The sequence below is a fragment of the Lepidothrix coronata genome, unplaced genomic scaffold, assembly GCF_001604755.1.
Source record: "Lepidothrix coronata isolate B3197 unplaced genomic scaffold, Lepidothrix_coronata-1.0 Scaffold47, whole genome shotgun sequence".
NCBI lineage: Eukaryota > Metazoa > Chordata > Aves > Passeriformes > Pipridae > Lepidothrix > Lepidothrix coronata.
Genome location: NW_016690227.1, coordinates 4,460,165 through 4,484,439, shown reverse-complemented (window position 1 = coordinate 4,484,439; position 24,275 = coordinate 4,460,165). Strand labels below are relative to the sequence as shown.

Genomic DNA, 24,275 nt, shown 5'->3' with positions numbered 1-24,275 from the left:
TCTGCCAAACTCCAAGTTCCAGCTCTGAAGCATGAGGGTATTTGAAATTCTCAAAAGTCTACGCAAGTGTCTGTTTCTGGCTGATTTGTTTGAGGGAAAGTTTGAGAGCAATGATAACAAAGATTTTTTTTAACCTGGGCCAATCAATATAATTTTGCCTAATCTCATTATTGAAAATTGCTGAGCCATCTTTTTAAACTTCCTCTACAAGATACAGTGAAATAGATCGGCCTCACACAAACATTCAGCATGGAAAGTTTCAGTCAGTGTGGTTATAGCTTGGCAAAGCTAGCAGTCATGAAGACTGTGGACTACCAGCTTTCAATGCAACGATCTAGAGAATTAGGAGCCACTTGGCAGGACAAGCTATTTAATCTGTCCTGACATTTATTAACAACCTAAGGATTTTGTGAGGTAATGATAGTAGCTGGGGTTTGGCCCTAAATCACTGGATAACTATTAAGACCAAGGCTCAATAGGAACCTCAGCATGTACATCTTTTACAAAACAATGCACCAGCACTACTTCATTGCGGAAAGTGAGATGCCGATTTTGGAGGGAAAGATAAAATACTTACCGGAAGTCCTGAAATGTCAGAATATTTCTTGGCAGGCTTAAAGGAAGGAGGAGCATCAATATTAAAATCTAGAGACAAACAAAGGGATAAACTCAGTGTTTTATGTATATTTTAATAGATAAACCTAATTTCTGAGATCTCTACTGATTAGCAAGACCAAGGCAAAGAAATATGAAACAGAATTACCTCTGAAAACATTTAGCCTGCAATCACTGTAAATCACAGCCTGATCCTGCTCATCTCTCTAACAGAAGAACTTCAGCAAGCAGAACTTCCCTCCCCAAAAGGAAAAATGCAAGATCTATTCAAATTGTGTTGATTTTTTCCAAGTCTTAATGAATTCCCTTAGTCAGTCACATGCAAAGAATAGCCTTTATCACATGCATGTTATATGTTAAGATCATGAAACATTGCTCAAGATCGAAGCTCTGAAATACTATAATCCACAAAAGCAAAGCAATCTTTTAAATCAGTTAAATCTTTAAGCATGCACCACTTTAAGCCCAGTCAGTGACCTAGAAAATTGTCTGAATGTTTAAATTAAGTGGTGGAAATTGCTGGTTTTTGGTGCCCTTTAGACGGCAACTCTCATTCATAAACATTTTTCAAGATACAATTGGTATGTTTAAGCAGTTAAACCCCCAATGTTGGATGTTTACAAAAATATCTTGTACCTGACTCATTTCTTCGTTCTTTTATGATCTCATTTGCAACTCATTCAGATGCTATGATCAATTCAAATGGTCCCTTCACATCAGATTTTTAACATATCATCTCATAATTCAAAAGACCCTAATGCCACAGACAGCTGGTTTTAAATATGAAACTGAATTTCTCCTTCCTCCTTTTTAAAAAAATCCTGTAAATTTATGGTTGCAAACAGAGCATAGTAGAAATAGCAACATCAGCAGATTGTCAGTTACAATAGCCAGGAACACACAGTAGTCTGCATTTTTCTTTAACAGTTGTGTCTAAAACACTTCAAAAAATGGCAAGCTATTTTTGGATAAAGTACCACGTCTGACAAAAAGTATATGCATATGCTCAATTCTGAAATGCCTCCACTTGCTTAAGTAAAATCTGAGGATCCCATTCTGCCTCCAGCTAAGTTCAATAGTATCCTACTTTACAAGTAGACTTGAAGTAAATCTAGATTAAGACCACTGCTGTAACTCTGCTCCTGTGGATGTACACCAGCTAGGACTGCTAATCAGGACTGATAATAATGTAGTTTCAGCTGTGCTGTACTAAAGAGGGGATGTAGGATTTAAATCTCCCAAGAATCTAGGATAAGGAGCTAGATAGGAAGCTTGGGCTAAGGTCTAAGCTTCTGCAGGTATGTGGCTTAGCAGAATCATTTTGAAAATAGTTCAAATATAGCTAATTGAATAGCAGCCACCCATCAGAAGACCTCTGGGCTGTATGCAGAGGAAGGGCAGGCTCCTAATCAGTGAAGAGGTGACAAAAACCTGATGGGAATAAGGGTTTCTGACCTGGTTTGGATAAATATATTTCCTTTATTAAACTCTCTCTCCAAATGTATTTGAACTTTGTCGTGATATTCTAAATTATTTGCTTTCCCCTGATTTCCACTTGGGCCTCACCATTGTGATTGGACTAGTCTTAAATATAGTACTGACCCCTGTTCAAGCAGGATATGCCATGCACTGATGAAATAATTTAGATTTGTTTTAAAGAAAGTTATTTGTGAGGATTCTATTATTTATAAATACATGCGAAGCGTCTAAGCAGCTTACAGCTAGGATCATTTAGTTGCCATGGCAATGCCCTTTCAGAAGCAAGAATTTGTTTTAGGTTCTTCCAAGTTCTGTTCTTCTTGCCAGCTGCTGCTCCACCAATGCCGGAGTGCTAGAATTAAAAATATGGTGTTTAGAGAAAAAAATAAACAAAGAATACTAATAACACTTCTATTTCATAGTCTTTCTGATCGTCTCATCTTGTCATGAACCATTTGTTATCCTCACTTATTTCATCAGTAGGATAATATTCTGTACACTTTAATCTTGGCTGCAAGAAAAACAAAGCTTTTTGGACTGTGTCAAAGCTTCTATGTTTTTGATTAAAGGAGGGAAATTAAAATCTGCTCTTCACATGGAAATAGAAAATCAATGTGGTTAGGTTTAGCCTGAGATTACAGGATTCTGTATGTACTCCCTTCGTATTAGAACTTATTACTATGAAGCTGTGTCTGAAATTGTGATTACACAGCTAAATTTCCTCTCTCCTTTTTATGGCATATTACAGGTGAAACTCTAGCTCTTTTATAAATTATCCATGACTGTAGCAAACACAACTGATCTTGCAAAATGTAATAAATACTATGAGAAACTTTCTGGAAATTTTATTTTTCTTTCAAAGGATAAAAGACAGGATAATAGAAAAAGAATAATAAATAGAATGTTGGCTGCCAAGACAATTTTGCATTTTGAAAGGTACATTAATGGAAGGCTTGTCACAGGTACTATAACGGTATTTTCAGTTATCAAATGTGATTGCTAAAGACTTAATTTATTTATGTCCCTCCAGAGACAGAAGCTGCACAACATACTGTAATACTTCTAAATGATCAAAGGACACAGATTTATAGCTCTACGTCAGAAAAGAAAATGTTCTTACAATTGAGGAGTTGTTATTTCTGTTAATAGTTACTACCTGCCACATGAGCCTCACAGAAACTCAGCAAAGTTCCACAAACAGTCTTCTGCTGTGAATGGTTTCTAAATTAACCTGTTAAATTGATGAGAATCATAGGAGGAAAGATTCAATGAGAAAGCTTTTTTTGTAGACATAAGATATATTAAGATAAGATATATGACCTGAGCTACTTCTGCACTAGTGAAGTTCAGAGAAAGCTGGAGCTAGGACAGGTGGAGCTACTGCTCTATAGCAGATATTGCTCTATACAACTGTCAGAAAGTCTTCTTCCCCTTCCCCATTGCCAAGGGATGTAAATTCCACTCAGAAAGTTTAGGAAAAGGTAATTTCTTCCTTATTCTATGCTCTTAAGTATATCTTCTGCTGTGAGGTAATGGTTCAAACTTTGGCATATGTATGAGAGATAGACACTATTTGATTTATTTTCTTCCTTTTAATGCAAATTAGGTGAAAGGATGCAAAAAGTCATCCAAATTATTACTACTAGGTCATACCAATGAAATACTAGCTAAAACTCAATGCATTTCTTCTCAAATTAGTAATTGTATTGGAGAGGACAATTTCAGATTTTTTATTATAACTGCCTATTATTTCTGCAGCAGTTGCCAAAGGCCCTGTACATTCATTATTATGTTAAGCATGCAGACATTAGTATTGCCCCTTTGGAAATAGTGACATTCTCTAAGAACTGAAGGATCAGCACAAGGCCTCTTGGCTATTTAAATCCTATATGGAAGCTACATGGAATGCCTCTGGGCACAGAAGGAGCTTTTCCAATAAGCCTCATTTCTCAAAGATGCTGGTAGCTTGCTGGAGGATTAGTGAGCAAACTATACAGTCGTTTGAATGCCCCACTCATGACAGAAGTTGTCTGCAAAGCAGATATAGAGTGACTTGCATGTCAGAGGTAAATTTTATACCCCCTGCCAAACCTGTACTTAGTCAGCTGTGCGATGCCCAATTACCCAGGGTTTATGCTGTGAGATATTGTATCTTATTCATACAGAATGAAATCTGTGATAAAATCCTTCTTTCTAAGTACTGGCTTAGGACCAGCAGTCTGAGAAGTTTGCTTGTCTAGAAAGCATTTGTACAGTGTGCCAATGAGTTAGTTGGCTTTGGCACAGCAAGATAAAAAGATATTAAAAACAAACTAGCAGTGACAGCATTACTAGCTGTAATCTTCCTTCACCTTCTCCCCCAGTTTAAACCTCAGAGTGTTTAGGAGCCTGTATTTCATCAGCTGTCAGCATTTACATGACTGAATGCCGGCAGGCCAGTCTTCTGGCATTTGCTTCTAAATCTAGCAATGACTGGAAGAAGACACTACAAGTCTGTTAAGAGTTTCAGGGACCAGAAGAGGAGCAAATGCCATTCACTAGTGACTCTCTGGCTGATTTCTAGTTCAATTTCTTTGCAGCCTGCCTTGGCTGGGAACTGGAACATGGGATTACTACCTTTCACAGCGGTGTTAATTGTTCCTCTCTAACTTTGGTAGTTTGTGAGATACCACATCATAAAACTTCCACGCTCACCTGGATCTAGCAGGTTTTCTGACTCCATTCCAGAATTTAATATAGCTGTTCTGTCTCTGGACCAGTGCCATTTTCATGTTATAATACAGTCTTTGGACCATAGACTTGAGGTAAATTTCTTAAAAACTGTCAACCTTTTATTTGGCTGTTAAGCTGATTTTGTTAATATTTACATTAGGAATACAGTTACTGGAATCTTAGTTAATGTTTTATGGGAAAAGTTTAGAATTTCAAATTGTTAAAATAATATACTTACGATGAAGTTTGGATCTTTAAATGGTAAGGGCTTGACGGTAGTTTCCACTGATCCTGTGCTGGAGTCTGTGTTCAGAAATTTATTTTCATTCATGGCCTCTCCCCCTGCACCCTGCAGAAAAAATACAATCTTAGTGCTTGTTACTCTGAGCAAGTTTAACTGGAGATGGAGCCGTCTGCTGTATTACCTACCTGTTGCCTTTTTAGCCTTCCTATGTCTTTTGAATCTTTAAAGATGTTGCAAGCCAAGAGTGGGGAAGCATGAAACAGAGCATTTATCAAGCAATTTACAACTGACACATAAAGGGGAGGAAGGGGATGGAGTGGCCAAAGCCCACTGAGTAAAAAACGCATTCAGTTTACTTCAGTATTAATGAAAGCCATCTCTATATAAAGTGCAAGATGGCATGTGCAACCCGAAACAGCAGAAATGTACACTGGATCTATTTCAGAATGTTCTGTATAAAGTATTAATAGGAATATATAAAATTTATAAAAAGTTTTTTCTCAAGATTCTAGAGAAAAAATCATCAATCATTTTATACTTCATCCTTGGCTTCAACTGTGCCTGAGTGAGGACTGAGAGAAAAAGTATATTATTATATATTATTTTTATATACAAGCCTCACAAAATCTACCTGTGTGCTATAGGGTTTTCCAGGCTTCTTTTATGGTTTATTTATTTAGCAGGAAGAGCAGTTGGAGAAGGTGTGTGTGTGACTGGAAAGCTAAAAAAGTTGTGCGGTGTTCTAACCAATTTCTGATAGTTCTGCACGGCTGAGTTTGAGTTTTTCTTTTATTTTGTCAGTGACCTGTAAGTCTCCACACTACTAGAACTAGCCCATGCTACATACATACATGTTTCTTTTGAAATCCTCATCTATAGGGAAGCCAATGAGAATTTTGTCTCTGAGTTTGGCATTTTAGTCAATAGGATATCATACCTTGATTTTTTTTTTTCACTTGGAGAACAAAAAGCTTGGCTAAAAGATAAGTCAATATTTACTGAATGGGTGGTTAAAATGCTCCTTTATGTTACCTTCAGACAGATAATACTTAAAACAAAAAATATTTTCCTGTAAAAACCTGTATTCAAAACCTTTTGTGTTGGTACAATACTCATTTAAGTAGGAGAAAAAAGGATCATTATTATTGTGATTTATGGGAGTACTTCTAGACACTGAGACTATATAGCAAAGGCCATGATTCATCATATCCTTCTCCAAGTGATTACAAGGGAAGTGTTTTTACTCTTAACTATATATATATATATATATGGCCAGACTTCGCGAGCGAAGATTTGGGAAAGGTCATTAACCCTTCGAGCCTGCGCAGTGGATTTTTTAGGTGAGACACAGCTTGCGCTGAACTGAGCCCACCCTTTAATCCTGAGGTTCATCTGCCGGGGCCAAGCAAGCTTGGACAGTGGCAGTGAGGTCCCCAGGACGTAGGTTTGTTTAGAGTGACCTTCTCTTAGATGGATTGCCACACAGGGCTGACGAGCTCCATCTGCCCGGGGGGCTGGGAATCGAACCCGAGTCGCAGTGGTGAGAGTGCAGCACCCTAACCACTAGACCACCAGGGGCCCCCTACATGCATAAGTAATTACAGGATTAGGAACTAGGCAAGTTGAACTCTTCTTTGGGAAAATACTTCAATGATTCTGCAGTGCCTGTTTTTAACACAGCAAAGAAAGGTCTTAAACATTGAAAGCAAATGTTTCTAGTGCCTTATTCAAATAAAATATATTAATAGAAATAATCGATTTTCAAAACAATAGTCAGTCCTCTGTAAGTAGGGGGATACTGCCATAATAATATCAGCGGAAGCAAACTGAAGTCTGTACCTTAAACTTGATTCTTCCCTTAAGAGAACAGACAACATTAAAAGGCAGTGACTGTCAGAAAAACAGAAGAAATGCAGATGGATATTTAGAAACACGTACATTATGTGGCAGTGAGCAGAGAAAATACCTTAATAACTCCTGAATAAAGTGGCTTTATACAATGAGTTTCTAGGTTTCAAAGTATATTCTTGCACACGCATGCTTCCAGCACTTCAGATTTCAGCAGCAAACGTTAGTCAGTCTTAAGAAAGACAAGGCCTGAGATATAAGATACTTCTGATGAATTAATTATCTCTGATACTGCTCATTATCAGTGTAAATTCTCTAAGTGGAGGAATCAGCACTCACAGTTATTCTTCAAAGCATTCTTGCCTCTTCTTTGGTACCATCTGGTCTGTGTTAAATCCAATCCCACAGATAATTACTTTATCACTTTTGTCCCTTCAGTGATCTTCTCCTAAGTATTCTGTTTTTTATGAAACAGGCTTTGAGTAGCATTTCACCCCTATCTCAAAACAGTAACTAATATAGTGAGACAGAGCAAATAAAAACAGTTAAATAGTAAAAGAAAGTTCCTTACACATATAGGCCTCAATTTCTGCAGCTGGATATACTTACATACTACACTGTGTGGATTCAGTGATAATCTTGCTAGTGCATTGGGAAGGAAAGTAAGGAATTCTTCCTGGCAGGAAAATTCCTCAATGTAAATTCTATATGTCATTTCTTTTTCGGACCAACTCCTAAGGGATTTCAGGTATTAGTGCTGCTAAGAGTTGGGCTAACTCTCATTACAGGCCAGATGCTGATTTTGTTTTTGCCGGTATCCTTTGCACAGTGGCAGAGGCAGCAGGATCTGGAGCAACAACTTCTGCTTTTTTAGGTCATAAGGACACTCAAGTCATACTCCAGTCCCAGTGAGAAACAATGCCAACAGTAGCTTCTGGATGTGTCATGGACAATTTGAGAGCAGAGGTTTCCTCTCCAAGGCAAAGGGTGCAGGCTTGTGTGCAGGTCTGTAAAGCATACCTGATTTCAGAGCCCTGTGATAGACTGGGAAGCAAATAAGACTGAGTATAATGATACCAGTTAATGCTGGGAATTGAGATAAAGACATACTGTAGGGCCATGCCAGTTCCCTCACTCAACATTGCTTGTATGAAAACTCTGATTATTAGCAGTGGCACTATGGAAGAGACACACCCACATAACATGCTTTTCTTTCTGGAAAAACATTAAAGAGTTGAGAAGAAGCACTGCTTCCAGAATAATGTGCTACTGCACAGAGCCATGAACTCTGGCAAGTACAGAGCTTTCAAATGCTCTTTCCATGCAGCCTGCAGAAGTCTCAGCTGATATCCTCTGCAGCTTTATAGCCACAAACTGCAAGTGTCTCCAGAATCTACAAATCTGTCCAGCCTATGTTTTAAATGCCAGGATTTAAAGCATAGGAAACATCATGTAATGCTTCAGGACTTTTTTTGGAATGTTTTTTTAAAGTCAGGGGATATGGATCTATCTTTGTACTGCAAAACTCACATTTCCTGAAAGTGAATAATACAGTGATGAAACAAACCATTATTTACAGCCTGATGAAAGATTCCTCAGTGAACAATTACTTCACAGTAAAGGTAATCTTTAACTTTTAACATCAGTTGAACAAATCTCTCCCAAATGTGCTTGTTTTCTTGGTCATCCAGATTGGAAGACAGTACATTCTTCACTGTCATGTGCTGGGACAAACAAACAGAAAGAATTCAAGTCCCCTTTGTAGTCCTGTGAAGTGATGGTGGTCTCATGAGCACAGTGAGGAAGTGCCTGTCACCAGCGAACACACACTACTCAATATGTGCCATAACCCCCAGTCACATGGGGGGCAACTTCCCCTTCCTGCCCATTTCACAGCCAATCCCCAGAACATTTGGCCTACCCAGCCAGTCTCTTAGCTAACTCTGTCACCCCCAGAGTTCTAGGATAATCCCAAATCCTTTGCTGTGGGGCTAGAAAGAAGGTGTAATCATGTGCTGAAACTCTCAAAAGCTTCTTTAAAGCTTCTTTTTAACTGATCTTGTAAACAATCTTTATGGAGAATTCAATATACACTTCAAGGAGAGAGCAGCTTTTAACGTGCACTTTATAACTAAATTGTGTCTCTTAAATGGTGGTTTATGTAACTAGAGCTACAGGGAATTTGTGCTACATTAGTCACTAAGCAGTATATGTTTTCCTCCATAGTCTGTTGAAGATTATAGCAACAAAGACTTTGGAGTGGCTTTACATTTACAGGGTACACCTGCATGGGAAAATGAAAGTGTGATTTCAGTACAGCTGAACATACTTATGCTAGTTTTACCTCAGGTAATGATAAAAACACTGCAGTAAAGACTTCATCTAAGCCATCAGTAACTATGTTCATCGTCTCCCATTAACTCTTGCTCTGGCTGTTTATCCCACTGAAGTCCATGCTGCCACATCTTCTCACGTTACCCCTCTCTGTTCTCCTCCTCCTCCTCCTCTCAGTATCCCCCAGGCATAGAGCAACCTTGACTGGAATAGTATGTATTAAAAATCATAGGCAGCGGGTCAATTACAGGCTTCTTACAGCGCCACTTATGCAATTTTATTCCCTCTGTAAAGTTGTGTTTATGTGCTTTAGCTGAATTTTAACTACAACCATAGGATGACAGGTTGGCAATCCCTATCGCCTTGGACAGATGAGAGCAATAGTGAGGGGGTCAGATTCTATTCTGCAGTTCTTTTCACGAAACTATCTATCGAGTATTCAGTGCATCCCTGCAGGATGGGACACTGCCCTGCCTGGTATGTACAAGGACTGGGTGACAGTCACCCAAGGGAGGAAGCTAGCTGAGGACTTCACTTGGTTGACAGCAAAAATTTGACAGTGAAAACCTTCAGCAAACACTTGGGAGTCCCAATAAGTTGGTTGTAAGAGCAGCCAAGCCTGGGGAAGAGACCTGAGTTAAGCTTTGCTACCTTTACACTGGTTTCTTTTGAGTAAAGCCAAACCCCAGGAATGAGCCTAGTTTGGACCCTGCTGTTTATGCTGCCTGTAGTGGGAGAAACCACACTGGGAGGCTGCCTATTCATATACTACTTTCAATATTGGGTTTTGGTAGATCTATTAATTTTTTAATACATTTTGTTCCAAATTCCCTACTGCAGATGTTTTCACATGATTTCCAAAGATTGCTCCATCTGTCTGGTTTTATTTAGAGAAAGAACAAGCAAAACTTGTAGACCACAGAAGCTGAATTCTTTGTTTTGGCTATTTCTAGGTGGAATCAGCATTGTGGGGTTTGTAATGGGTGTCTGTGATGGGGCTAAATACCAGGTGGATTAGCTTATTATGAAAGTGCTTGTTTGACTCATGATTTTTTTTTTTTTTTACCCAGCAAGGATTAAAACTGTGCAGTATATCCTGAAGTATCATTTCTTACTTATTTCTGTTTTGATTATATTCTGTAAGAAGTTTTTTTTTATTATTTTAGAGTAATAGGATTTTATGAAGTATAAAAAAACCCTTAAAAATATGAAATAAAAAAGTCAAAGACATAAATATGTGCATTTCTGGCATCCTATCACCGCATACCATGCATGTCAAGGCTTAGAAAAAAAAAAGAATTTGCACATCACTGATCGCCAATGGCCATTTTCACTAGGTGTTACAGTTTTACGTGCTAAAACAAAATTTAAAAACAGAAGGCAACTGAACAGTGTGCTGGTAAATCAAAACCTAAATGCATAAATAAATTCCATAAGAACTGGAAAGGGAGATTCTAGATTATGGAACCAAAAAATGATACTGAAAACATTGCTGCAAATCATTCATCAGTTTTAACAATACTGGATATAATTCCTGGATATATATCCTGGATATATATCCAGGAATTATAGATGAAAGTGATTACATATGTTGTCTTTTGGTTTGGTTTGGTTTCTGCATTCAGTATTTCTGAAATGCTGGCTTTGTCCCACAGTGATGACTAGGGTGTTGAATGTCATTGCTGAAAAACAAGTAATAAGAGGGGTCTGTTTCTAAATCAAGCCCTCATCCTTGGTGACAACTTTGCCCCAAGCAGCCAGTTTGGCTTACTGAGGAACCCACTTGTCTCCAACCTCTGTATGTGAAATTCAATAAACAGTTTATATTATTTTTACTTACTTTTGGTAGCTGATTTTCATAATCACAATACTAGAACAATATTGTTTTAACTCAGCTTCAATAATGGCATATGTCTAATTATTCCTGTAGTAGGTTACTTCTAAAGCAGCAATGTCCAACTTGTAGCAATTTACTCAGCTTTTAGTTGAGTGTAAGTTCTGTGATATCCTGACAGAGCTGTGGCATGCAGCCAGGGAAGAAAATGGTAATTTATAAAATCGATGGATAATACCTGTATTTTCACTAGCAGACAATTACAGTGAGTGAGAATGCCATGTGGAAACAGAGCACGAATGTCACTAGATGACAGCAGCGATGATATGAGCAGACATTTTAAAATTGGGAGTAGATCTTGAATGTCAGCTATTTAACGGACTACCAGCTAATACTGCTCATACTGGAACATATATTAAGCTGTTTGATTAATATATTAGCTCTCACTATAACAAGGCTGGCCCAGGCTCTTGCACATTCTGAATATTTAAATCATTTAACTTTGCATGATGACATGACAGGAGCCATTAAAACTTGAACACGTACCCTCTGGCAGACAAAAATGCAGCTCTTTACGTTGCTGGGAATAATTTACAGAGAAAGGTGTCAGAATTAGATGTGCTTAAGCTCAAGTTAAAATGATGGCTAAAAAATTTCTCATTGCCAACATTCTTACCATAGTATATTTTTGAAAGCAAACTCACTGAAGACTCAGAATGAAAGAATGAGGAAACAGCACTCTTTTGAACAAGGCTGACTCCATGTATGTGACAGAAGGGTTTGCTGGAAACTTATTCAGTAAGATGTATAAACAAGTTCCTCATCTGGTTGCATTTTACTAGTTCTTGGGTTCAGCAGGAAAAACCTTTTCGATCTTCCTTCTATTCACTAAAATAAAGCCAAATAAAATTTCCCCAGCCTTTTCTCTCTCAGCACTGGTACATGGTAGCATTTTAGGAATGTTCGCCCTTCACAGAATGTCTTACCTTATTTTGGGATAGGACAAAAAATAGTTAAGCTTGAAAATGTTCAAGTGCCAGGAGGGAAAAAAACCCTAATTTTGCATATTCACAGCAAATTTTGGTTCGACAGAAAAAATTCAGAAAAACTGAATTTGCTAAACAAAAAGCCCTGAGTAGTAGCCAGCTGAAACCAGCTATGAAGTACAGTGCAGATCATTGTCCTTGATTTCAAGCAGCTAGTAGGACTGGCAATATATTCATGTATACGGTGTAAATTGGGAGTAAACCCATTTAAGTCAGTGGGTTTAATAATTATCAACTCGTCTCAAAAGACAAAGGTCCTGGTATAGGTTTCTGCTTCCACTGACATCAAAAGTAAATCTCCCAAAGGCCTGACAACAAAAATATTTTTGTTTAAATTACCACATTGTGCTCAGATGCTACTGCTGCTTTCACTTATAAAGAAAGCGAGGGTTGTTAAAAACAAATATAACAACATAAATCTTGAAATTAGATTGTTGGATTATTATAATAATAGTCTATAATTCCAAGTACGTGTCACTAAATGTACTTCTTCTTCTATGCATTCCCCAAAGGACTTCTGGGTCATGTGCCAAACTACTTATCTGTGCGAGACTTACAAAATCTGCCCTTCCTAAAGTTCTTTCTTTCCAGCACTTCTCTCCCTCTAGCTTGCGGAGTATTTCTGCTGATTATCAGGAGTTAATCAACTAAGCAAATTAACTCCAAACATGCGACTGAAATTTAGCTATAATCTCTGCTGTTAAGTATATAAGAGTTAGGGGGGAGGTTTTTGAAGCAGGACATGGAAAATATTCCAACTGCAATCTAAATAAACAAAGATAATGCATAAAGAGACACATACTGTCCAGATAGCACTCTCCACCTTATGCTTTCAAACTTTTGCTGCTTTGAGGTGAGTTAAAACATCTCACATTTCAACTGCCTTAGAAAGGCTGAATAAAATTTTACTCATGCACTAAAAGATTGGACTGTCACAAAGTGATGGATGGCTTTCCTATGCTCTCTGTAGGGCATTTCAATACCATAGACTCCAAGCGCTCTTGATTAAAAGGCGACATTCTCATTTAGGGTCCTGTCACTGCCTGAGCTTCAAACCATTATCATTCACCTGCACTGGTGCTTCCAGTGACAAAATACTTACAAAAATGTATAAAATACTAATTACTTTAGTCACTTTGATAGAGGTATAAAACACCCTAATGCAAAGCTCCATTATGCTGCATGAGGGTTTGAATTGAAAATTAAAAATGCAGCCGAAGGGAGAGTAAGATTTTAATTACACTCCCCACCTCTCAAACATTTCTTAAAAACCTAGAGGAAAAAAATGTAGTAATTTCATGACACAGGATCTCCTTTCGTAATGCTCACTTAAAAAACCCCCCAAAATAATCCAGAAAAACTCAAGTTTACTTTCCTCTCTTCAAAATTATTACACTATCAAACACAGAAAAAGACTAACAAGCTTCAATAAAAAGCTTGGATTTATTCTCAGGGGATTTCAAATGCCAAACATGTTTTTCCATTTAAAACTTTCAAGTACTGTGATAGGCAAAGTTTTATAACTTACAGATATTTAAAGGAAAAAAAATTACTATTTCCTGTGGGGAAAAGCCTCAAATAAAATGTAATTGGGACGCAACTGTGAATAGCTGCATGCTATCCCAGAAAAGCTTGCTTTAATTTGCATTTGCCACAAAGCTGCCTTCGGCTTAAATAATTGCAAAGGATCTCTTACTTTTAGATTTCATTTGGTGGATTGGGATTACTCCTTGCTTATAAAGCTTGACAGTTTTCTTTATTAGAGAAAATTGTAACTTGGACAAATTCACAAGCTGAATGGCACACTGAAGCACCTCTGAATCTAAAACTTTCAGTATATGTGGAATCGAAAAGCACATGTTAGGTCATACTTTCATCAAGGGTAAAAGTGAGCCCAGCTAACAGAGTATTTTGATCCCTCTAGAGAAAAAAAAGGGCTTCTAAATTGATGAGCTATAAGACTGAAAATGGATGGAAGCATACCAGCAAAAAGGACTATAGTAAATCACAATTGAATTTTTATAAAAACTGCCAATACGTTCCTTTCTCTATCAGAAAAATTCAGTTCAGTCAAGGACTTTGGCTAAACTGCTTCTTAAAGTTTAAAATACATCATTTGATACATAACAGTTAAGGTCAAAGTACTTCTGGAGAAAAGAGTGGAGGATTACAATATGCTCATGTGCTGTTAACATTGTAATGCTGCTCAGGGAGCATACCAGAATCCCTCTGTCAAGTAACAGGCTTCAGCCAAGGCAGAAGAAGGATCCAAGTCCATTCATCTACATGTGACTGAAACAGCGACAAGCAAAGCAAAAAGTTATTGGCTACTATGACTGATGGGAAAGTAATTTCATTTGAAAAAAAAAAAAAATCAGTTTCTTGATTGTAGTTTATTCTGTAAAACATTATCCATTCTGACAGGAAACAATGTTTGAGTAACAAAGAAAAACAAAACAACATTTCTTCAAGGAAAAGCTATTAATTAGTTTCAAGTGAAAACAGAGTGTATCTTTCTTTCAGAGCTCCTATTCTACTTTGCTTAGGAAAAAAACATGCTGGGATTAGAATAGTCAAATTTTACCTTCAAGACGTTATGGACTAACTGGTCAAAAACCTATACAGAAAATGAAACTTTACTTTTGTATTTTTCCTATTTTTTTACACATTTTAGCACTTTCTTCTGTCTTTCTTTTAACTTTAAGTAGACAAAAATTCTAATTTTATTTCATTTCTGCTAACTACACTACTACTGCATTGCAGTCTAAAGTTACTCAGAAGGTTTTTCCATTTGTGTACAGTTACATAAGACTGTCATACCTGAAAACTATCTCAGAAAGACAAAGTTTAGGTACACTGATGTATGGAACATTCCACTTCTACAGGAACTGAGAGTAAAAACATTCTTTCTACAAACCTTCAAAAAGTTATCAAAGGCATAAAGTATCAGAGAGTAGTAATTGTATCAGATGCCCCAAAGGTCTTTTAAGGAAGACAAGAAAAGAAACTATACTGTAGTTTTTAAAATCCTTCAGACTACAAATGCCATCTTTATTGTTTGTCTCATACTATGGGACAAAAAATCTGGTTGCACATGCCCTGAATACTGCATTCACTTTCCTTCATCTAGTAAACTTAACACCAACCATTCCAGCTTGAAGAGCACACCAGGTCTCCTATACTCAGCAAAATTGTAGGTGCATTATCCTATGGATACCTACATTTAATTGGATAATGAAAAAAAAACCCTGACGACTGAACCAAAATAAACGTATGGCAAATTCTAATTTAGATGAAAATAAGGTAATACAAGTATCTATTGTAGGTTATTTGAGGCAGCTCAGGAGGAAAAGGGAGGAGAGAGTTGTATGGTAGAGCTAATTTCAAGGCAAATTTCTGAAATATTTCTGCAGAAACATTTATACAAGTAGGTGGTTGTTTACTCAACTATAAAAGTTCTGTAGCACTTCACCCTGATACTATATATTGAAGTTGAGGAACTGCAGCAGATCTGAAAAGCACCAGACAGTTCAGTGTTTTGCTTATACACTTCTATCCCAACTGCCTTTTTTGCTGGACTTGAAACAGAACAGAACTATTAAAAGACTTTTCCACTACATTAGAACTAGTGAAGTTTTGCTATCACATCCACTATTGTAGGTGAAAGGGAAACATAGTATTTCATATTTTGTGGTTGGTTTAACAGGATTCTATTTTAGGATATTTCCCACAATGAATTATTCAGCAAACAAACAAAATACCTCTTGGACAGATGAAAAGTATGATAATAAAAAGGGCAATTCTATATCTGTATAAAAGGCGATTCTGGCTGCAACATATAGGTTTAACAAAAATTTACAAGAAAATGGAATTTCTGACTTGACAAAATTCAAGGTCAGTAATGTGAGACTCAAACTAGCATTTCTAGTTCTAGACTATGTAAACAAAGGTAATCAATTTAAGGAATAAAGCCTTTCCAGATTATCAGTTTGTTTTGAGGAGCCTGAATACACAGCATATGTCAAGGAAAAATGGCCTTCTCCTATTTCAGTTTGTTCATTTTAACAGTTAATTTTGCTGTAAGAATATTGTCCTGTTCTTTCCAGGGAAGAGCAGTTCTATGAAAACTTAACCATTGTTACAGTGTAGGGAGAATTAATACTGTCTAAATGAAGCCATTGAATTTTGTGGTCATTTTCATATTTGAACCATGGAAGGAGTGCACAGCTGCTTGTTGTAGGGAGAGGACACGCATCTTAATCACATAAAGCAAATGTCTGAAAGTTGACATGGTAACACTAAATCACTGAAGCTGGAAGGAGTGTAAGGAGGCCACTAGCCAACCTGCTGTTCAAAGCAGGGTCAAAGCTGACCTTGGACTAGACTTATAGGGCTTTGTCCCAGCAGGTCCTGAATACTTCCAAGGACAGAGATTGCACAGCTCTCTGTGCAGCTCTCCATCTCCCTGGATAGAAATCAATACCCTATAAAATAGAAAATAGTGGTTTTATTAACAAAAAGATCTTTTCGTCATGAGCAGTCATATAACTCATGTTAATTACTGCCCTAATTTCTCTATGTCCCAATTCAGCAGTATTTTGCTGTAGTCCTGATGGTTTCAGGGCATAAATGTAACAAAGTTTTTAGACAGAGGGGTCATCTTTTATTAAATGTACCTGTTTATCTGGGAAATTAGGACAAGTTGCTGGATGGACTGCATACCAATACAACACTGACTCAATAGAGACCTTTTTATGGCACATAAATTTCACACAGTTTCCTAGTAGGTGTTGACTCCCTACTCCTTTCTCCTAAATGATTAGTGTTTTCACATAACTTTCTCCCTTGCCTGATGACCATCCCCTGTGGTCCTGGGACGCCAGTAACCTTTTCTTCAAATATGTTCTACTTGATACATACCTAACCAAACTTTAAGCAGTCATTCTATACTTAACTTGGGAAGTTGCTGTTTCAGATTTGAAAAAAGACTTGAATGCTTGCAGTGGAAAAGTGGTTTTCCTTCCCACATGGTCGTATTTCTTTCTTGTGCTACATCCAACAGCTGTTAGACCTCCCTGTGAATCCGTTCAGCTCATCAATGCAGCAGAGACAACGCAGTTCTCAGGAGAGGGGGAAAGTTTGGTAAGTTAGTCTTCTGACTGCTGACCTCTATCAGTGGGAACAGGTCTGATGAGTACCAAAGCTGGCATGATGCAGGCAGCAGAACGCAGCCAAGACTTGTGGAGTGGGATAACAGTGAAGAAGACAGGAAGAGACTTGGACTCTTTCCTTTTTGATAAGAAGAAACTAATGCATTGCCTAACTGAGCCTCTGGAAGTTGCAGGAATGCTTTGCAGTGAGGCAACACGTGCTGTTCATGGATATGAATTCCGCTGTCAAGACCAGGTGTATTTCACAACAGTGAGTGTCACAACTTTTATGGTTTTCTGCGGGTCTAAATAAACAGCTAATCTCTCAGTTTGTTTTCTTGGAATGTTTGAAAAATGTGCTCAAAACCCTCCCAGGCTACCAAACTAATATTTATATTTGCCTTTCTAATCCAAAATAAATACATTGATATAACTACCAGTGCCTTGCTACAGCAAGAACTGAAGTTACTACCTAAGTATTATACTTTAGAAAAATGTGAAAAACAGTCTGATACCTCTATAAATCTGCACTATCTAGACAGTTAAGTTATTCTACATTTTCTTTTGCTAATCTGAACCTTTTAAAGAACTAACTGGATTCTGAGACCACTTTTTAGCATTACTACCTCTCAGAAAAAATGTCATTCTAAGGTACATGCATGAGGTGTTTTACATTGCTCTTTCTTTCTCAAAAAATGACCCATCCTATTCTATCTCCTTACAATAGAAGCAGTGAGCCATCTTTATTAACTCTCCTAAGTTTCTTCCATGTTTATTATGAATCCTGAAATTAGATGTGATCACAGTAAGACTCCATTTCCGGTTAGCTAAAAGAAAGATTAAAATTATCTACTAGGATAAGTGGAGAAGAGCAAAAAACCCACGACACCAGCATACTGACACCCATAGTAAAAGCCAACACACATGTGCTTTTGCCTTTCTACAACATAACCCATCTGTGTTTACTCTAAATTTAAAATCTAATCACATTTGGTTGGGGGGTAGATAATTCTCTGAGACTGGCACAGTATGGTTTAGAAATTCACATACTTTTAAGATTGCAGATCATCTGAAGCTTTCAAAATGGGATACATGTCAAGTAAAGTCAGTTCTTAGCTCTGTTTTGACAGTGTCCATTTTAACCAGATTGCTCTATAAAAACAATGCCCTTTTTAAAAATGAAGCTAAACTTAAAATACACACACATGTTGGCAGATTTCTCTAGAAAATCTGCTAATTGTCTTTTAATTACCATTTTTCCCCATCAGGCACAGAGCGATTCTGGATCTTTAACAGATTTGACTTCAAATGTGCAAGTGACAAAAACTGGATAATCCTGGCTCTCATTAGTGAACTGCTTGAAAATAAGATGTTTTTTGGGATGAGTATTTCAGCTATTCACTTTCAGCTTTGTTGCAGAAAGTATCTTTGTGGTGCAGCATCTGAAAGGATTGGGAGATGAAAGCAGTGACCCTCTAAGAACTTCATACAGAGAACCGCAGGTTTGGGGGATTTTCAGTGCTCTGTGGTCTGGTGACATGCAGTGTGATGCCAGAGTATGTTACCTATGTGTAGGATAGCTATCTCAATTTAAATGCTACATGCTCAAACTCTTGTTGAGACATGCCAATTTGTTTTAAAGCGGCTGCTCGTTCTGTAAGAGCCAAGACTCTTTGGTAGGGTTGGGAATAAGTGTGCAACTGGCTGAACTTGAAGAGCTCACCTTAGCAGTTCTTACCAGTAACTAGCAATCACCTGCAACGTATCATGATATCTATACTTTATCAAATTAAAGTGTCATTTAAATCAATTTAATTACGTTTGAATTAACATCCCATGGGAACACATTATATCTTTTAAAGATATCACTCCAAGCAAGCAATAGCTTCAGACTGGCACTGCTTCATTGGTTAAATTCACATATTTTCGGTTACTGTCATAATTTTAAGGGCTGAGAGATGTTTTAACACAAAAAGTGTAGTCTAATGCATAATGACGATAGCTGCACTAGAGCAGATATATGTCCCAGAACATGGAGAACAGTAGTTCACCTCAGTAGTTGCAGTGGTATTCGCCAATTCTATAGTTAAACTCCTTCACCCTAACCTCGTTTTTCAGGAAATTACAGCCAGATCAAATGGACTCTTTAAAACAAAGTAATTTTTAAACTGATTTGATGGTTTCCTACTAAAAGCGATAGGCTTGGTAAAATAGTGTAACAGGAGAATTGATTAAATTTACTGATGGTTCAGGGTCCAATTCTGTGCTATTTATGTACTAGGGTAAGCTCTCTGTTTTTAGTGGGCAGCTTCTGAGTATGTAACAGCAACCATGTATATATTTAAGTCCACTTGTTGAACTTATAGCTCTCTATCAGAACTTTGAAATCTGATGATCTTCAGTTTATGACATACAATCGTAAATTAGTTACCTTTAAAATAAAAATGGATTTCTAAGAGTATCTTAGAGTCACTCGGGTTTTTTTCATGTTGTGCATTAGAAGAGTTTATTTAAGAGGATGGTAACTTTAAAGCATTTTGATTTTATTTTCTAATATTGTTGTATAGCTTTTATTTTTAAGCATAGAACAAGAAATACAGAAAGTGTTAAGTATACAAATGAGAGCTAGTTACATAAAATGAAGGTTACTAGTATTGCTGCAATAATCCTAACTGTAGATAAAATCCATATATTTAATAATTTAACTTCTAAATACCACTACAGAAGTTTGGCCTTTATTTTCTAAATAGTACCAAGATCTGCTGTTATTACAGCAATGGAGAGGAGGGAAGCAAAAAATATTCTCTGTGTATTTCTGTAGTTTACAGGGCAGTTTACATCAATTAAAAATGTAAGACAAAACATGATGTCATTCTCAAAGTAAAGTGTTTATTATACTTCAGGTTAAATCTAAAGTTGTTTCACAAATAATGCAAGCAAATATAGATCTACCACAATATTTAGCATATTTTCTCTTTTTAATTGTCCTATGAAAAAATCAGAGATTTTTTTTTTCCAAATCATTCTCTTATCTTACTGGAAATTTTATCTTTAAGCTTGTTGGATGTCACAGGCAAGCATTGTGTTTCATTAACTACGTCTAGAATATATTCTTTTTAAAGCTTCCTGTTGCTGTCTAATTTATAAAAATAATAGTGTGAACATTAAGGTAGAAGAACCAGTGGCATTTTAAGATCAGTGTCCAAGATTCTAACCCAGGCTAAGTGATAGTAATTAATAAGACAGAAGACCTGGAGACAAGTCCGGACAAAAGCCAGCAATGGAGCTGAATCAGCACAGCAGCTGTTGGGAACCACTGGGCAGGGACATCTGACTGAATGGTGCTGTGTAAATCACTACACAGTATTGGTTTTGAGACATTAATGTTACCATTTAATATACATAATAATCCTCAATGAAAGTGAAGTAATCAATTTGCAATCATACTTTCCTGCAAACTCATTTTTAATTTTACGTTTGGTAAATACAGACATTATATCTAAAAAGCATGTGTCTCCTTCTGCTGACATGACTGACAAGCCCTACGTACAATGTGCTTCGAAAACAAACATGGCTCAATACCTTTGGGTCGGTAACATACAAATCCCACAGAATGTTCTGAGTTGGAAGGGACCCACAAGGATCATCGAGTCCAACTCTTAAACTGAATGGCCCATATGGGGATTGAACCCATAACCTTGGCATTATGAGCACCATGCTCCAACCAAATGATGAAGAATGTTTCTTAGTAATGTTCCTAAAGTGTGTCTTAGAGAAAGTAGCAATTCACATGCTGGAGAAATAAAATCAAACTGGAGTTTAAAAAAAATCTGTATGCTGTGTAATTCTGTGTGCCTTCTTGTAGGATACACACAGTTACTCAAACTAGTTGATTACATTGCTATGCTTAAGCAAATTTGTTATACAAAAAATAAACACATTTTTTAAATTTACACTCTTACCAGACTGGTCTGTCTTTCAGGGTGAGCACTGTGATAGCTTCTTGTAACATAGAGCGCACAAAAGAAAAAAATAAGTATGTGTTTTGCAGAACTTATAAAAATCTTTTTTTGTTAATTTCACAATGATGGAATCAGAGATGTGGGTATGTTCACAGCTGGAACAATGTGAAGTGTATTTTCACATAGGCTGGCACAAGGTTCTCAGCAAAAGTTACTAGTTAATATAATGGAAAGTCCCCAGATTCCAGGTTGACCCCTGCAAGTAGCTATAAACCTCCCAGTAGGGATTCCCTTACCTGTAGTTTGCTATTTAACTAAGAAATAATTCACTATTTCTCTATCCCTTTCAGAATGTCAGTTTGCTTAAAATAGAAATCATTTCATGCTGACCTATGGCAGGACACATTTAGCTTCTAAAGGGTTGAAAATAGGCTATAAAAGGCTGTAAAATATCAAAGGGGTTAATTAGGAAAGTGAATGGTCAGAAGATTAACAAATGCTACCTCCAAACGTGTGCTGAAACTGGTGTGTATGAAAAGTGTATAATCAGACTACCAGATGAATGTCACTTGTTTGGAGTTAAAAAACCAAAATAAAATAAAAATCCCACATGATTGGATATTTGGTATATAATATATTCACAAAAAGTATTTAAGTCATGGATGACCTAGTCCCTGACTGATCGAGTCACTTAAAGATTGAGTATATTATAAAAAAAGAGAGCATTAAGTGCTTGTTGACTGGCTACATTTTGAATAGCTCATTAGACTAGAATTATTGTTTCATTGTGTCACAGGTTCCTTATCCAGAAAAAGTATATTACTCAGCAATTAACCAAGGTCTTTTAAGGACTGCTGGAGATTAAGATTAAATAACATACAGCAGAAGAAGGTGCTCGATGATCAATGTTTCTAAGCCAAAAAATGCAAAGTCCCATTTCATTTCTGTTTGAACTGCCTCACCCCAGAGCTAGTCAGCAACATTGAATGAGATTGCCAGAAGATCAACGAGCTGTTCCTTGTCCCACTCTTGAGGTTACTTTTTCTGAGACTCATTTTTTCTTTTCCTTATTGGATTGAACTGCGCTGCTGAAGTCAATCAATGTATACGCTAACTCGGATGCAGTGTTGAGAAATTACATCTTTCTCCACTGAAATCACTTGTGAGAAAAATTACAAAAACTGTTTATCAAGCAGTATTGAAACACAGTTTCAGTAAGAAAAGTCTCATAATACTCAAAGCTGTCCACAAGCTTTAGTTTGGCATCCACTTCAGAAAACAGTTTTAGAGGCAGAAGGGTTTGGGGAAGTTTTTTAAATATAAATGATTCTATACACATTTAAATAATATATAAATAAATAATGTTTTATATCTGCATACACACACACGCACACATGCACAGAGCAGCTTGCTCCACAGGGGAAAATCTAGATTGTTATCTGTATCCCACCTTGAAAAAGTTGTGAAACGTGATGTGGTGCAGTTTGTTAGTGACTTGAAGCACTATGGTGTGTACTCCCTCTCCTAGGGATAAGCCCACGAGACAAGAAACCATGGAACTGCCACAGGGTGAACACAAGTGTTACAAGAGGATCATTCAAATGAGGAAGGGTTTCTGCCTGTGCTCTGGCATGTGCACAATGGCTTTTATTTGCCTGGAGAGAAGATCTGCTGAAAAACGCATAAACATTCCCTTGATCTGATGGTTCACATGAAAATAAGCAACCTAACTAGTAGTAGGGCATACTCTGTAGCTACTGTTATAGTTCATGAAATATGACTGAGAAGAGTCATTTCCAGGGGAAAGAAAAAAGACAGCCATTTTTTCCAACCATCTTTTGACCACTTTAGCTACCAAAATCTTTCTTGAAGAAGTAATCTGAGACATATGGCATTTCAAATCTATACAGGTGTTGCATACACACTGATTCTGAAGACTTTCTGGGACTTAGTTTTGGAGCATGAGATGTTTCCTTCATCAAGAGGCAGATGACATTAACTGGGGATGGGTGGTGGTGACACATGATGCAGAAATAGTCTGTACCACCCGCTGTGATTGAGGGTTGGAGTTTAGAAGAAACTCACCTTAATAGCCCTTCTCCCTCCCCTGGCCCTGTTCCCTGAAACTCAGGCTCTGAGGTTACATCTTCATTTCACGTTTAAGTCTTCTGCTCACTTAGCCCAACTGAGAGAAGGCCACCTGACCCGCACACAGCAGAACTAGCAGCTGTTGAACTGTGCTGTGTCCAGCACTAGTGTCTGCTCCGTGGCACATCAGCTACCTCGAACTAAAATCACCATCGCGCGCGATCAGAGGTTTACGCGTGGGGGTGTTTGCACAGAGCTCAGGTACAAAGCTGAAGGCTGAGCGCGGGGAACAATGGACAACCGCGGGGCGGTTTGATCAGAAAGTGTCACCGCACGCTTGTGTCACCATACATTTGTGACCACACCGGACATCTCGGTGCTTCCAAACGCAGCTCCCACCGCATCCCGGTAAAGCGTTTCCTCTGACCCACACATCCAGCCGGGGAAGGCGTGAGAACGACACCACCAGTCCAGCTGTACACATCGAGGGGACACAACCTCCACGATACAGGGAGACGAAGGAAGCGGCCCGAAACTCGGCATTTCAACGCCTGGAAGGGACTTGTAAGCCCGAGGGACATGGCGGTCCCCCGGCAGCCACCCAGCGGCCAGCCCTTCTCTGGGACTCGGCAGCTTCCAGCGAGGAAGCAGGAGTGCCGCGGGACCCCGGGCGGGAGGCGATGCCGTGTCCCGGGATACCCGGCGATACCGGGAACGGGGACAGTCCCCGCCAAGGGGGCGGGACAGGGAAAGGAAGGGAAAGTAAGATAAGGTCACCGCCGCGCATGCGCGCTGGTCGCCCACTCCCACCATTACCTGCGAGCCACCCGGCGCCGCCGCTTTCTTTTTCTTGGCGGGACCGCCGCCGGTGCCCGGGCTCGCCGGGCGCTTCTTGCTGCGGGACGGGGCGCCGGCGGGAGAAGCGGCGGCGGGAAGCAGGCTGGCCATGCCGCCCCGCTCGGC

The 24,275-nt window shown here is 38.1% G+C and overlaps 1 protein-coding gene across 1 annotated transcript in view; it reads right to left on the bottom strand.

Annotated features, from left to right (window-relative positions):
- INO80C (INO80 complex subunit C) overlaps nt 1–24,275 on the bottom strand; it is a 29,110-nt gene extending 4,835 nt beyond the window's left edge. The window contains exons 1-4 of the mRNA XM_017814916.1: nt 24,129–24,275; nt 5,045–5,155; nt 2,335–2,446; nt 578–645 (exon numbers count right to left, since the gene is read on the bottom strand). Of these exons, the coding sequence (XP_017670405.1) occupies nt 578–645; nt 2,335–2,446; nt 5,045–5,155; nt 24,129–24,260 (423 nt within the window). The 5' untranslated portion in view covers nt 24,261–24,275. The remainder of the gene's footprint in view (nt 1–577; nt 646–2,334; nt 2,447–5,044; nt 5,156–24,128) is intronic.